This window comes from Hemibagrus wyckioides, linkage group LG14, assembly GCF_019097595.1.
Source record: "Hemibagrus wyckioides isolate EC202008001 linkage group LG14, SWU_Hwy_1.0, whole genome shotgun sequence".
Classification (NCBI taxonomy): Eukaryota; Metazoa; Chordata; class Actinopteri; order Siluriformes; family Bagridae; genus Hemibagrus; species Hemibagrus wyckioides.
This window is the reverse complement of record NC_080723.1, coordinates 20,957,092-20,972,366: the sequence shown is the minus strand read 5'-3', so window position 1 is coordinate 20,972,366 and position 15,275 is coordinate 20,957,092. Positions and strand designations below refer to the sequence as shown.

Here is a 15,275-nt window from a genome sequence, read left to right as displayed (position 1 = left end):
TGAGTATTTTAATCTCTTAAATGTTACACTGACTGTGTGTGTATATGCGTGTCTCTGTGTGTGTGTGTGTGTGTGTAGTTTGTAGGAGAGGATGAAACAGCATTTTGTTATGTAATCTTGTATAGCATCATGACAATTAAGACTTAGAGGAATAGTCAGTGTTTTGAACAGTGGAAAGTGCTTGGTCATGCTAGACCAGGGGTAGGCAAGTTTGGTCCTAGAGAGCCGCAATCCTACAGAGTTCAGCTCCAACCCTAAACAAACACACCTGAACAAGCTAATCAAGGTCTTCAGGATTATTAAGGCTACAGGCAGGTGAGATGTTTTTCAGGGCTGGAGCTGAAATCTGCAGGACTGTGGCTCTCTAGGACCGAACTTGCCTACCCCTGTGCTAGAGCTTTGACAAGTTTTACCTGATTGACCATCGGAGCTCAAAACCCTAGATGTTTGAAGTGACATCAGTCTATTAGCTTGGAACATACTTATATCAACAAAACCTATTATTATAACATAATGTTAATGATTTCTTATAAATCTCCAAATCTAGAGAAAAAATTAAGTTTATCTTCACTCACAACATTATTCAACTTCCTGTTCCTCCTGTTAGGTCCGAGCTGGGAAAAAAAAGGTTTTAACTTTAAAGCCTCAATAAAGTTGAGTAAGAAACACTTTGTGTCTTTGGTTGAATTTATGTAAATAAATTGTAAATAATATTGGAATAACCATGTTGGAAGTTGTTTCTGTGATGTTTATTGGTAAATTATGATGTATTTTTAGTCTTAAATTCAAAATTTAAATTAAAAATTAAAAATTTTATCTATCTATCTATCTATCTATCTATCTATCTATCTATCTATCTATCTATCTATCTATCTATCTATCTATCTATCTTTATTTATTTATTTATTTATTTATTTATTTATTTATTTATTTAACCATTATTATTATTATTTAAATATGTTAATTATTTTTGTTATTTAATCCTGTTTGAATAAACTGCTGTACATATGTAATTATATTCTATATGTCCATCTCATTTGGATCACCTGAGACCAATGTTAAATTCCAGGTGTGAAGGTAAAATTAGGATCCTGTACTTATCCATGTGAATTAATTGGGTAATCACATCTTCACACCCATGCCACATCATACTGAAGTGACTGTAATTACTGTAATCTTCTGACCTGGTAGAACATCTGACCAAACTCAGAAGTCAGACACCTGGCATGGCTTTCATTACAGCTTCCAGCATGAACATGCAAAAAACAAAAAAACAAAAAGAAAGAAACATCAGAAAATAGACATGACTGTGATAAAGTGTTTACTGAAGAAGAATGAATGTGTCATGAGAACTGAGGGTGGGATGCAAACGCAGGAGGGTTTAATAAAGGCAGGATGAAGAGAAAATAAAATATAAAGACAAGCAAAGTTACAGGGATTCACACAGGGGAAAACAAACTAAATGTAAGAGGATGCAAAACCGGAAACATTCAAAAGTAATGGAACGAAAAACAAACACATACAAAAACTATCCAAAGACCGTAATCCAAATCAGGGTTAAAGCAATCCAGGGTCTAGAGGGCAAACAAGGTAATCAGAGGCAGAGCAAAATCACAAAAACCGAAATAACAAAGTTAGAAAATGCCACCAGAAAGAGCTTGGTAACGTCACGGAAAACAGCACAGAGCATATACTTTGTGAAGAGCAAAACAAAACACAGAATAGATAGATAGATAGATAGATAGATAGATAGATAGATAGATAGATAGATAGATAGATAGATAGATAGATAGATAGATAGATAGATAGATAGATAGACATATATGTCGAGTTAAGTTATAGATAGATAGATAGATAGATAGATAGATAGATAGATAGATAGATAGATAGATAGATAGATAGATAGATAGACATATATGTCGAGTTAAGTTATAGATAGATAGATAGATAGATAGATAGATAGATAGATAGATAGATAGATAGATAGATAGATAGATAGATAGACATATATGTCGAGTTAAGTTATAGATAGATAGATAGATAGATAGATAGATAGATAGATAGATAGATAGATAGATAGATAGACAGACTTATAGATAGATAGATAGATAGATAGATAGATAGATAGATAGATAGATAGATAGATAGATAGATAGATAGATAGACAGACTTATAGATAGATAGATAGATAGATAGATAGATAGATAGATAGATAGATAGACATATATGTCGAGTTAAGTTATAGATAGATAGATAGATAGATAGATAGATAGATAGATAGATAGATAGATAGATAGATAGATAGATTCTTGATTCTTGATCTCAGAGGAAATTGAAGCATCTAGTAGCAATATACAGAAAGGCAAGGTTATCACAACACAGTAAAAATTAATATTCAGCAGTTAAACTATAAGAAACATACATTGTACTCAAAACTGTACTGATTAAAGTGTTGACCCATGTAGTGTAAAAAACAGTAAATGTTACGCAGTAGCATTGTCTAAGACACAGCAATTACGGTGAGAAGTTCTGTGCAAACATCGGGGTGAATGTCGAGTAGCAGCAAGTTAATTTAACAATGTCCAGTGTGAGGGATCAACAGTAAATAGTCAGCAGGTGTGTGTGTAATTACAAGTCCAGGTGAGTGTGAGTGGATGAGTGGTGGTGGTTCCAGGTAGTTCAAGTCCGTAGTGGCTATGTTTGGTGACCGCAAGTTAATGGAAACTGCGGAGCTATGTGCTGTGACAGAATGAAAAAAAGAAAAAGAGTTCTTTTAAGAAATACAGACTGATATGGTAGAATTTAACCTTAACACAGCTTTTAGAGCATTGTTCCAGCTAATGTTTTCAGTTATTGGGAATTCGTCAATGTAAACAAAATGTAAACTCTTCCGAACTGAAATAGTGGAAAGTTTTCCATCCCCCTAGAATTTTTCACACACAATGCTGAAATGTCAAACCACTGCTTCTGTAGAAGCAGAATCTTTAGAGAGTTTAGAGAGACTTAATGCTGGAGTGTGCTGAAGTGTAGCGTTACAATAAAACAGTTTAGTGTCTTAAAATGTATCATGTAAAAAGTATTGATTTTTCCAGTCATAATGGAATTGGACACTTAATGTCTATTCGACTGTACTGTATGAGTGTTCCTCACAGAGCTAATTGGTGTGTGTGTGTGTGTGTACGTGTGGTGTGTTTCCCAGGTTCATCCTCTTCTTATGAGCGATCGGCGCCCTGTGTCTCACCGCACCAAGCTGCTCCGCAGGACCGTCTCCGTACCTGCCGATAGCAGACCCCACCCCGAATCAGGTACATATACATGCACGAAAATACACAAACCTTCACACCAACACAATACCACCAGCTCACTTCCTCACACACTGTAAACATTAAGTAATATACACACAAACCTCTCACATTCACCCACTTCCTCACATACACACTTATACTCACATACACACCTCGTATAATGATATAGTATCACTTTCTCACTTTTTTAAACACTTAAACAGATACATCACCCCCCATACACATACACACACACACACACCTCTGCTGAAGGAAAAAAATCAAATATATACAAATTTTACTTGCTTCCTTAAATATATCTCGCATACATACATGTTTTTTTTTAATTAACAGTGTGTCAACACATTCTAACTTATACTTTCGTTTGGTGACAAAACGATGGAGTGATACCTAACCACATTATCAGAGGCTGAAACAGCTCAACATGAAGTGGTTCAGACATGTCAGTCATACCTAAAAGCCCTTCCTGTTACATTATGTTATAACCAAATCACTACCCAATGTATTACATCATAACTAGAACCCCTGATAATGCAATGTCATAATCAAAACTCTGAAATGTCATATTTAAGGGCCATTAGTCATTAGATCATAAAATAAAAAGCTTATTACATCACAACTCAAACCCACCCATACGTTATGTCATAGCTAAAGCCCTTTTTAATACATATAACCTAAACCTTTCCCAAAGCATCATAACCAACATCAAACAACTCTATATGGCATCTAAATATTAGTTCTCTTACTTATACATAGTCATTGTTAAACTCTTTACAATTCATTATATTATATTCACATTTACTTCACATTGTATTATATTATATTACATTATATTCATTAGACTGTTCACAAATGTAAGCTGCATTACAGTTCATGAACTGTTCACAAAGTTTCCCTGCTGTTTTTGGACTGGTCTTAAACAAAAGAGGTGTGTCACTGTTCATGAACTGTTCGCAAAATTGCCCTGCTGTCCAAGGACTATTTATAAACAGAATCTGCTGTACTGCTGCATGAACTGTTCACAAACAGGTCTCATTGTTCACGAACTGTTCTCAAACAGGTGTGGCACTGTTCATGAACTGTTCACAAACAGGTGTCTCAGTGTTCATGAACTGTTCTCAAACAGGTGTGGCACTGTTCATGAACTGTTCACAAACAGGTGTCTCAGTGTTCATGAACTGTTCTCAAACAGGTGTCAGTGTTCATGAACTGTTTACAAACGGGTGTGCCAGTGTTAATGAACTGTTCACAAACAGGTGTCTCATTGTTCATGAACTGTTCTCAAACAGGTGTGGCACTGTTCATGAACTGTTCACAAACAGGTGTCTCAGTGTTCATGAACTGTTCTCAAACAGGTGTGGCACTGTTCATGAACTGTTCACAAACAGGTGTCTCAGTGTTCATGAACTGTTCTCAAACAGGTGTGGCACTGTTCATGAACTGTTCACAAACAGGTGTCTCAGTGTTCATGAACTGTTCTCAAACAGGTGTCAGTGTTCATGAACTGTTTACAAACGGGTGTGCCAGTGTTAATGAACTGTTCACAAACAGGTGTCTCATTGTTCATGAACTGTTCTCAAACAGGTGTGGCACTGTTCATGAACTGTTCACAAACAGGTGTCTCAGTGTTCATGAACTGTTCTCAAACAGGTGTGGCACAGTTCATGAACTGTTCACAAACAGGTGTCTCAGTGTTCATGAACTGTTCTCAAACAGGTATGCCACTGTTCATGAACTGTTCACAAACAGGTGTGCCACTGTTCACAAACAGGTGTCTCAGTGTTCATGAACTGTTCTCAAACAGGTGTGGCACTGTTCATGAACTGTTCACAAACAGGTGTCTCAGTGTTCATGAACTGTTCACAAAAAAGGTGTCAGTGTTCATGAACTGTTCACAAACAGCTGTCTCAGTGTTCATGAACTGTTCACAAAAAGGTGTCAGTGTTCATGAACTGTTCGCAAACAGCTGTCTCGGTGTTCATGAACTGTTCACAAAAAAAGGTGTCAGTGTTCATGAACTGTTCACAAACAGCTGTCTCAGTGTTCATGAACTGTTCACAAAAAGGTGTCAGTGTTCATGAACTGTTCACAAACAGCTGTCTCAGTGTTCATGAACTGTTCACAAAAAGGTGTCAGTGTTCATGAACTGTTCACAAAAAGGTGTCAGTGTTCATGAACTGTTCACAAACAGCTGTCTCAGTGTTCATGAACTGTTCACAAAAAAGGTGTCAGTGTTCATGAACTGTTCACAAACAGCTGTCTCAGTGTTCATGAACTGTTCACAAAAAGGTGTCAGTGTTCATGAACTGTTCACAAACAGCTGTCTCTGTGTTCATGAACTGTTCACAAATAGGTGTCAGTGTTCATGAACTGTTCACAAACAGGTGTGCCACTGTTCATGAACTGTTCACAAATAGGTGTCAGTGTTCATGAACTGTTCACAAACAGGTGTGCCACTGTTCATAAACTGTTCAAAAACAGGTGTGAAGCTACAGAAGCTACTGTACCGCTGCCTGAACTGTTCACAAACAGGTGTGCCACTCTTCATGAACTCTTCACAAACACAAGCTGCTAAACTGTTCATAAATCAGGTGTGCCTCTCTTCATGAACCTTTTACAAAACTTTTCTCAGCTGTTCATGAAAGAAGTGTGCCACTGTGCATCAACTGTTACCAATCAGAAGGTGATGCTTTTTCTGTGTTATGGCGCTACAAAGTATTGGCACCTCAAGAGTACAAGAACATTTCAACAAAAAAGCAAGTTGAAGCAAATTCTCTACCATTTATCCTTCACACATATTCCAAATCCATGCATTTGCCCATTCCTGATCCTTTGTAAATTTCTTTATTCCATCTAACTATGACAAACAACCTCTTTCCTCTGGTAAAATGATGTTCTGTTTTAATTCATTAATAACATTTTGACTGTATTCACATAGGAAACAATGATTCTTTTGTTTGTTTAGATTGTCTAAACAAAATGATGGGCCAGGCATCGTGCATATCACTGTTCAGTGCCAAAGCCACACAGACGAGAGGAGACATAATTATCACTGATGCATTACGGGCTTTTAATTCATTAGTCCTTCACAACTTGCTTGCCATTTGCCGTTACATCCATTTCCCCAAATGACACCTGAGCTCCTCCTAACATGCACACAAGTCTGTTAAACAAAACCTTCTGAGCTCGCCTCATCCGATTCAGCATCATCAGAATGACAGAATAACGGGTTTTGACCGACATTGAGGTCTGCCGGCATTATGTTTTGTCATCATGTCCACTGTGCTGATGTTTTAGCCATGTTTTTTTTCCCCCTGATGATTGCTACTTGTCTGTTTTCATTTCAAAATAACACGAGGGCTCACCTGTTCTCCCAGCCATGCCAAAGTTATGATTGCTGATTTATAACGACAAACTGGGAATGTGTAATTATTATTTTGTAGCTTGATGTGTGAACAGTTTTCATTCCGGTCTGTTAAAAAGCAGTGTTTTCATTCATTTTGCACATATTATTAAAATGGAAGAATTACTTCAGGTCCTAATAACATTTCAGTCTAAAAACAATGCGCTCCATTGATCCAGATGGATAAATACAGATTTATCTGTAAATTGTAAATTGCTGGATATATGCAGATTTATTCGTAAATTGCCTGCAGGAGCTTTTGAACTTGTAGTGCTCATAAAAATGCTGTTAGCTCACAAAAATGTTTGTATCCTACGAGTTCCTGATGCCTATTCAGCTTCGTAGAAGAAGAAGCATTTATTTCTGTCACATATACAGCACAGCGCAGTGAAATTCGTTCTTTGCATATCCCAGTGTTGCAAGCTGAGGTCAGGGTTCAGCCATGATACAGCTCCTCTGGAACAGAGAGGGTTAAGAGCCTTGCCAGCGCTGGGGCTTGAACCCTGATCAACAACCCAGAGCCTTAACTGCTTGAGCCACCACTGATGAGATATGATTTATATCTACGAATTACTCTGTCAACTTTGAGCTATTTACGCACACACATATACAAATGAATCACCTCATAAAAGGACAAAGTCTGTATAACACACATACTCTGAGCAGTACGTACTGTACCGTATCAACCCCGAGCTGTAGATGCAGTAGGTGCTGTCTTGGTGGACGTGATCCAAGGCGGACATGTTTGTAGTCTGTGATGTGTGTTGGGAAATGGCATTCAAGGTGACCATGTTTGTATGTTGGCAGTGGAGCTGCCTGGGATTTGGAGTCAGTCACTGATTCTGTTGTATACATGACATATATTAGACTAATAAGCTTATGGGGTGCGTAATATTATTAGTTCTGCTTCTCAAGCATCCAAAATGAGATGCAGTGAAATACAACAATAATATGGATATGATGTCCTTCCATCCTCTCTGTTGAAATTAGTTTGTTGCCTTTTAATGGAGTTAATGGAAAAATACATGAACATGAGTCGTGATTGAAGATTCAATCCATTTCACAGCAATATTGTCAATGATTATTATTTAAAATGATATATATGGGAATTATGTAATAGCTACAGGTTTATAAACACTTGATAAACTGCACCTTTAATGACGGTATCAGATATTCCACAGAGACCGGTGTTTAAAATGTACGCTACATGCGTCATTGCAGATTAACTGGTATAGTGACTATGATGACCAATTTGAAAGTGTGAAGTAAAAAAAAAAAACCCATTTTGTGTGTGTGTGTGTGTGTGTGTGTTTGTGTGTGTGTGTGTGTGTTTCACGGTCTAATTGTTGTTCAGCTTAGTCAGAGGTTGCTTCTGTTTTCGGGGCTTAATTATCATAACACTTGTTAAAGCTACGTTTACGAGTCACAGATCTCCAAGATGCGGAGGTACTAGAGCGAATGAATAAATTAGCATGTGTTATAATTGTCTGAGGGCCGTTTGAAGAGTTGAGCCAAAAGAGGAGAGTCAAAGCCAAGGTCAGATCTGGAGAGAGCAGTGGGACTGGGAGGCTGCAGCAGGGACTGCATCCATGGACCCACATAGCAGCTGATGAGAAAAAGACCTGCAGTACTGCATATATACAGAGAGAGAGAGAGAGAGAGAGAGAGATTTGGACATATTTGCAAAAGATTGGCTATTCTGTTCAGGCAGAAAAGACTGAAAGATAGAGATGGAAATGCGAGTGTTTTAATGGTACAGAATGAAGGTATTTAAAAACACAAGGGGAGGAGAAGCGAACAGCTCCGAGGTCACTGCTCATCTACGCTTCAGCGGTAACCATGGCAATAATTACAGACTATTGTAGCAATGCTGTAAGCAGAGGCAGCAGGGTCAGAGAGAGAGAGAGAGAGAAGGTAAAATAGAGAAGGAGAAGAAAAGAAAGACAGAAGAAGGGAATGACAGAGAAGTGTGGGAGAGGATTATGGAGAAATGGATGGACGGAGGAAGAGAGAGTAAGCATAAGAGATGGAGGATAAGAGGAGGAGAGATGGAAAGAAAGCAATAAGAAAGTTTAATATAACTAGAGAAAGAGAAAGTAAAGAAGAAAGAAAAGGATAGAGAAATAGGGAGAGCGAGGGATGAAAAAGGAGGGAGAGAGATAAATTAGGTTTATGGAAGGGAGATCTATCTATCTATCTATCTATCTATCTATCTATCTATCTATCTATCTATCTATCTATCTATCTATCTATCTATCTATCTATCTATCTATCTATCTATCTGTATTTCTTTCTCTACTTCTCTCACTCTTTCTTTATAATTTTTTCTCTACTTCGATCTTTCCTATTTTCTCTCTATCTATACTATCCTCTTTCTTTGTCTTATTTCTCTCTCTCTCTTTCTCACTCCCTTTGCACCTCTCTTTCTCCATATGTTTCTCCATCTCTGTATTATCCTTTTCTCTGCTTATGTATAGAGAGAGAGAGAGAGAGAGAGAGATAAGCAGAGTAAAAAGGAGGCAGATAAAAAGCAAGATATCTATCTATCTATCTATCTATCTATCTATCTATCTATCTATCTATCTATCTATCTATCTATCTATCTATCTATCTATCTATCTATCTATCTATCTATCTATCTATCTATCTATCTATCTGTTCTCCATCTCTTCCCTCCTTTAACCCCCTACTTCATGTTCGTTTCTCCTGTGGTTGTACTCGTCAGGCTGCAGGCTGCAGGCTTGCGTTGTCATGGAAACAGGAAGTCTTGGTTCTGTCCCCCCCCTCCGTGTGCAGTTTGGATGCTTCCACCAGCTGCTCTGGGAATCTATAGATCATACCAATGGAGAACAAATAGGGGGATTCGTCAGGATAATAATGCATGCCTTAACGTAGCACTAAGTAGGGGAGCTGTAGTGTCGCTGGCAGCGCTGTGAGCCGGAGTGTGAGCGCTGTGAAGCCGTATGGATTGTACCTGTGTGATTTTTATTACTGATAACATCACTGTGTGCTTCTAAAACAAGGCTGTTTGTCCTTGGCAGAGTGAATGAGAAATGTGTGTGTGTGTGTTTGTGCCATTTGTTTCCTCTTCACATTGGTTTTAATAAGCACCAGCGTCAGTGTTGGCATAACGTGGGCGGGTTAGAAGTCAACTCCACTTTGCTTTTGTTCACTTCCATCTTATTTCAGCCTGAAACCCTGCTGATTAAATGAAGTCCAACCGTGCAGTAATTTCATGGAAATGGGAGTGACCCTCGATTCAGAACAAGAAACACCAGTTCAGCTGTTTATAAAGACCAATCACGCATATTTACAGAAGAGTAATGACTCTGTGTGTGTGTGTGTGTGTGTGAAAGAGACAGCATCAACTGACACTGGTGTAGCCAGATATTAATGTCTGGAAGGGTGGGTTTGGACAAGCGCTGAATACAGCAAGCTTTCATAGATTTTCATCAGTTTTCACTGCCTCCTCAACCAGCTTCTTCAAAGCACTTTGTTGATTTAGAAACAGCTTTCTGTCTTTGGTTCTTACTTTCTTTCGTTCCTTCCTTCCTTCCTTCTTTCCTTCCTTCCTTCCTTTCAAACATTATCTCTTTCTTTCTGCATTCATTCGGCAAATCACTGTGCTTTCGACTGCCGACTAGATTTTAAACTAAATTACTTCCACACGAATGACAGGGTTAAAAGTAAGCGCCAACTGTTAAGGACTAAGGACCTACCCAAGACAATTACAGTAAACCTCTGAATCTCTGCTGTGACACGCACTCCAGTGCACCTTGTCACTTTATACTATGTGCAATATACACAGCTCAATAATAATAATCCTCTTTTTTAACTTCTCACTTGAATTCCTTCATTGTTTTATGTTCAGATGCCCTTGTTGCTGTCTGAGAGTTCTGTTGTATTGTATACAATCACAGTAGAGTACCTTAATTTACCTGAAAGCTCAATAAATGCCCAAACTGACTAAATGACAAAATGACTAAAAAGTCATAAGTCTTAGTATAGCAGAACAATAAAATACAGCAACAAAAGCTTTTATTTACAGAACTTGCTCAGTTATCATAACCATCTTTTTTTTTCTCCATGCAGAAATTGCTGTGAATAAAATGATTCAGTTTCATTCTCTCATGTTACTGATACATCCTGGACTTTCTCAGTTTTAAAGCCTAACATCAAGACTAGGTTTGGAAAATCTATAGCGTTAGCCATAAATACAGCTAATTGGTCTCATTTCTCTGTATGTGTACGCATTAACGTAGCTGATATTGAGAATTAGAGTTGAGAGAAACCATTTTGTTTGTACGGCTAAAGGTGAACAAAGATCTAATGAAATAGATTCATGATTATAATCCAAAATGAGGCACGAAATAAATCAGATTTTAGGCAGAGATACAGAGAATTTCTTGAAATGTTCATAGGGAAGTTGGGAATATTGTGAAGTTGTTATAGGGAGAAGGAAAGAGGAAAAGGAAAGAGTTTCTGTGGGGCTATATATAGTTATAGAGGACTAAACAGAGCAAAATCATTGGATTAGATATGACAATATATATTTTTCAGCATTTAATGATTAGTATTCATGACATTTTGGTCTGTCCCTAGCACATGGGCATGATGATAATGATGATGATAAGGAGGATGGCTCAAACCAGAGCGTTTGATAGGCTATGAAAACCTTGAATCTTCATCATACATGAGTGAGTTAATACAGAATTAAAGGTTTGTCACAAACTGACTAATGAAAATAATCTAAAGGCATATAATCAGCATAAAGGCATATACTTTAGCTGCTGACTAAAAACAGTAGTTCAGTAGTATTGCAGCTTGGTATGATTTAAGTTTTTTCATAAAGACATTATTGGTCCATTTCAGGTCTTGTAGACTTAAAGTCTCTAGATAGAAGTTGTTTTTAGGTCCATAATAAGCTCAATATCTTCTGTATGACAACAAAATAAGTCTATTTCTTCCTCGCAAAGTTGTCCAGCATGATCCATTTTAGCATCTTTCAAACATTTCACCATGTCTTCCTAATAGTTAAAGTTCTTACTCAGCACACTATACACGATAGCGGTAAAATCCTGCCTGAATTCTGTAACATACTGTACGATTATTATAATGAAGATCCTCTAATGATAGACCTGTGATTAAAGAAAATTGCAGCGATCTGCTTACATGAGCAATCAGCTGAAGAAGGGCTCGCATACACACAAACATTCTTCAACAAGAACTTCAGGATTTTGGGGGTTCAGTTTCACTTTGCCACTGCGGTATTAGTCTTAAGTATTTGTATTAGTAGGTGTCTTGTGAGTTTTATTCTGTCCTGTGACTAAAATCGACTAAAGCCAGTGTGTTCGCAAGGAAATAAAGGATCATCCACCATTGTCTGCCAAAACCTTCATTGCCTTTGAGATGACAGAATGATAAAGGTGAGCAGGTTTGTAATCTGCTATCAGATTTCTGTCCAAAACTTCAATAGATAAACAAATTGTTGCATTTTGATGTTCATGAACTGGTATTTGAAATGATTCCAATAGCACATGAAGGTGTCATGGTGGAGAAAAGGAAATTTCACTGGAAGGTGGGTGGTGTTTTTATTTAATTTATTTATTGATGGCTTCAGTATTTATCAATTGTTTCTATTATGTAAGCACTTAAAATAGGAAGATAGATTTGTCTTGTTAACTCGCTTGCACTTGAACACAAGAATCACAACACATTAGTGTGAAGTGTTGCAGCACAATGAGATTCCTGTAGTTGCGGATGCAGTTAAACAGTTTGGTGTGTGTGTGTGTGTGTAATGTAGTGGGAGGGGATTCCTCACCCCCCTTCCTCCCTCTCAGAATTAAACTCGGAAAAGACGACGGCTTTAACACGCGCGCTCGTGTTTCCAAGCCGCACCTCTGGAGCCGCGCGAGCGCAGCCGCCGCCGCCGCTGCAGCTGCTGTGCGTGTGGCTCCGCGCGCGCGCCTTTCTCGTACCCGTCAGTCGGTGGAGGTGATGACGTGCCGGCGGTGCGCCCACTCACGCGTCAACGTATTTTCGAGGCGAGATCTCGCGGATTTTATCGCGACGGACGTTCGGCGAAGCTGTGCGCTGTCGGTGCGCGTTGGAGGCTGAGGACGCTGCGGTGCGCATCTCTCGGTAAACAGCGGGGAGGATGCTGCAGTCGGCACGCGGCTCTGCCCAGGGGACACGCGCGCCTCTTCTTCCTCCTTCCCTTTTCTTCAATTGCTTTCGATTCCGCCGCGCGCCTTTCCAAAAACTGAGCATGCAATTTCTTTAAATACCGGTATCCGCAAAAATAACCGTTGCAGGATGTGTACCGCGCGTTGCGCACCCAATCCTATTTTGTGCGTGTGGAGTGACTGGGACAAAAATCTGTAACGTGAAAGTCAAACACATGACCAACATTCTGAAATTTAAATTCTTGATTTGATATACTTGAACGTCTATAATCGGTTATTGGATACTAAAGCAGCAAAAAAAAAGGGGGGGGGGAAAGATGATAGCGTTCAGCTTGACATCGATACAGCACCTGGAGCCGAAAAGAAAAAGAAAAGTCACGGATGCGCGAGCCGGAGGAGGGAGGTGTGTGTATCTGAGTGTAATATCAGTGATTGGACCTGCAGCCGGAACAGGGACAGATAAAGGACAGAAAGACGGCTCTGCCTGAGAGATCTTAACATCAGCATGTATTGCACTGCAGCGGATGATTGTTGTTCATTTTTATGTACTGACTTTATTTATTTATTTATTTTTGACTTAATTCGACTTAATTTTGAGGTTAAGATCTTTAGTTTAAATGCTGCATGAAATATTTACGCTTTGCTAATAGTAGATGAGAGCAAGCCTACTGAATTGAATGAATAATTTATCAACTGCACTCACTTATTTTAATTGCTTATGATACTAGAACACAAGCACAGTATAAACAGTGAACTACACCAGCTAGGCCTTCTCCAGAGCAACTACCTAAAATTACCTCTCCACTCAGTCTTAACATTTTGAGTATATTCAGAAATAATCTAATCTAAAAGGGCACTAAGGCTGTACAGTGAAGATCCTGCTGGACATTTATGATGCCAAACCCCAGGAGGTTGTACTGACTTTGGTTTGGACTTTGGGTCAAGCCCAGCGCCACTGTCTTACCTGACCTGCGTAAAAGATTCATAGAACTGAAGGAAAGCAGTGATGGATGTCTTAAAAAGGGAGACTGTCTGGAAAGACTCGTTTACGCCTTGCTGAACTGCCACTTTGTTGACTTTTCCCTCTAAGCTCCACAGACTTGCACTCAAATACAGAGACAGACGGACTAAGCTAAGAGAAGGCCTGCAAGACTGAAGCCTCCTCTTTCCTTGGTAAGCCAACATTGCAGTGTACTCTATTAATATTCAGAGTCAAGCAGATTTAACAGCACAGTAGATTTTGGGAAGAACATGGAAAAGGTGCACATGTCTGTCAGTGTGGTATAGAATGTTGGCACTGTATGTGGTACAGTTATGCTGGAGCTAGCTGCTCTCACCTGGCACTGTGGAAGCAGTAATTCATCTGTGATGATTTTTTATAATGACAGATGAATTTTCAGAATGAATATAGGCTGAGTTCTTGAATCACTCTTGCTGGATTTCTGGAATTGTTTTAACCTTCAGTTCAACAATAAATCAAGCTAGAATTCTGGAATTCATCAATATAGATTTCAGGAATTGATCCAGCTCGAGTTCTGGAATCGATCCAGCTAGAGTTCTAAAAATCAATCCACTTAGAGTTCTAGAATCCATTTACACAGATTTCCTGAATCAGTCTATCTTGAGTTCCGGAATTAATCCAGCTTGAGTTCTGGAATTAATCTAATTGGAATTCTAGAATCCATTTATATAGATTACTTGAATCAGTTTAGTTTGAGTTCCAGAATTAATCCAGCTTCATCTCCGGAATCAATCCAGCTAAAGTTCTAAAGTCACTCCACTTAGATTTCTGGAATCCATTTATGTAAATTTCCTGAATCAATCTAGCTTGATTACCGGAATCGATTCAGCTAGAGTTAAAAAATCAGTCCACTAAGGTTTCTAGAATCCATTTATATAGATTTCCTGAATCAATCCAGCATGAGTTCTGGAATTAATCCATTTTAAATTCTGGAATAAATTCAGCTAGAGTTCTAAAATCAATCCAGCTAGCTTAAAAGAAAGAATCAATTTAATTAGAGTTCTAGAATCCATCAAGCTGGAGTACTGGAATTATTGGAGCTGGCATGCCTGAATCAGTCCAGGTAGATCTCAAGATTAAATTCTGCTAGTAATGATTGGTTTCTAGTTCTGGAATCAGTCCATCTAGGGGTCTGTAATTTGTCTCATCTGGAGCTAGAATTAATCCAGTTAGACTTCCAGACTCAGTTTTTAATGGAAGGGCCAAAAATAACAGCTGGAAAAAATTAACTTATTAATTCATCAGTAGATCCAGCTGGATTTCAAGAATCAATTTAGCTGGAGTGCTGGACTCAATTAAAGCTGGATCTCTACAGGGTCTATTAAAGGCTGGTCCAACTTTTTCCTGACTTTGCCCTTACC

At 38.5% G+C, this 15,275-nt stretch overlaps 1 protein-coding gene across 4 annotated transcripts in view; it reads left to right on the top strand.

Moving 5' to 3' along the window:
- The window catches only part of syngap1a (synaptic Ras GTPase activating protein 1a), a 142,989-nt gene that overhangs the window by 43,610 nt on the left and 84,104 nt on the right, over positions 1-15,275 (top strand). For 3 of the 4 annotated variants that reach the window (XM_058408768.1, XM_058408770.1, XM_058408769.1), the window contains exon 3: positions 3,200-3,305. In XM_058408768.1, coding sequence (XP_058264751.1) covers positions 3,200-3,305 — 106 coding nt within the window. Of the gene's footprint in view, positions 1-3,199; positions 3,306-12,565; positions 14,067-15,275 lie in introns of those variants that run through there. The other variant, XM_058408771.1, reaches the window with a different exon arrangement.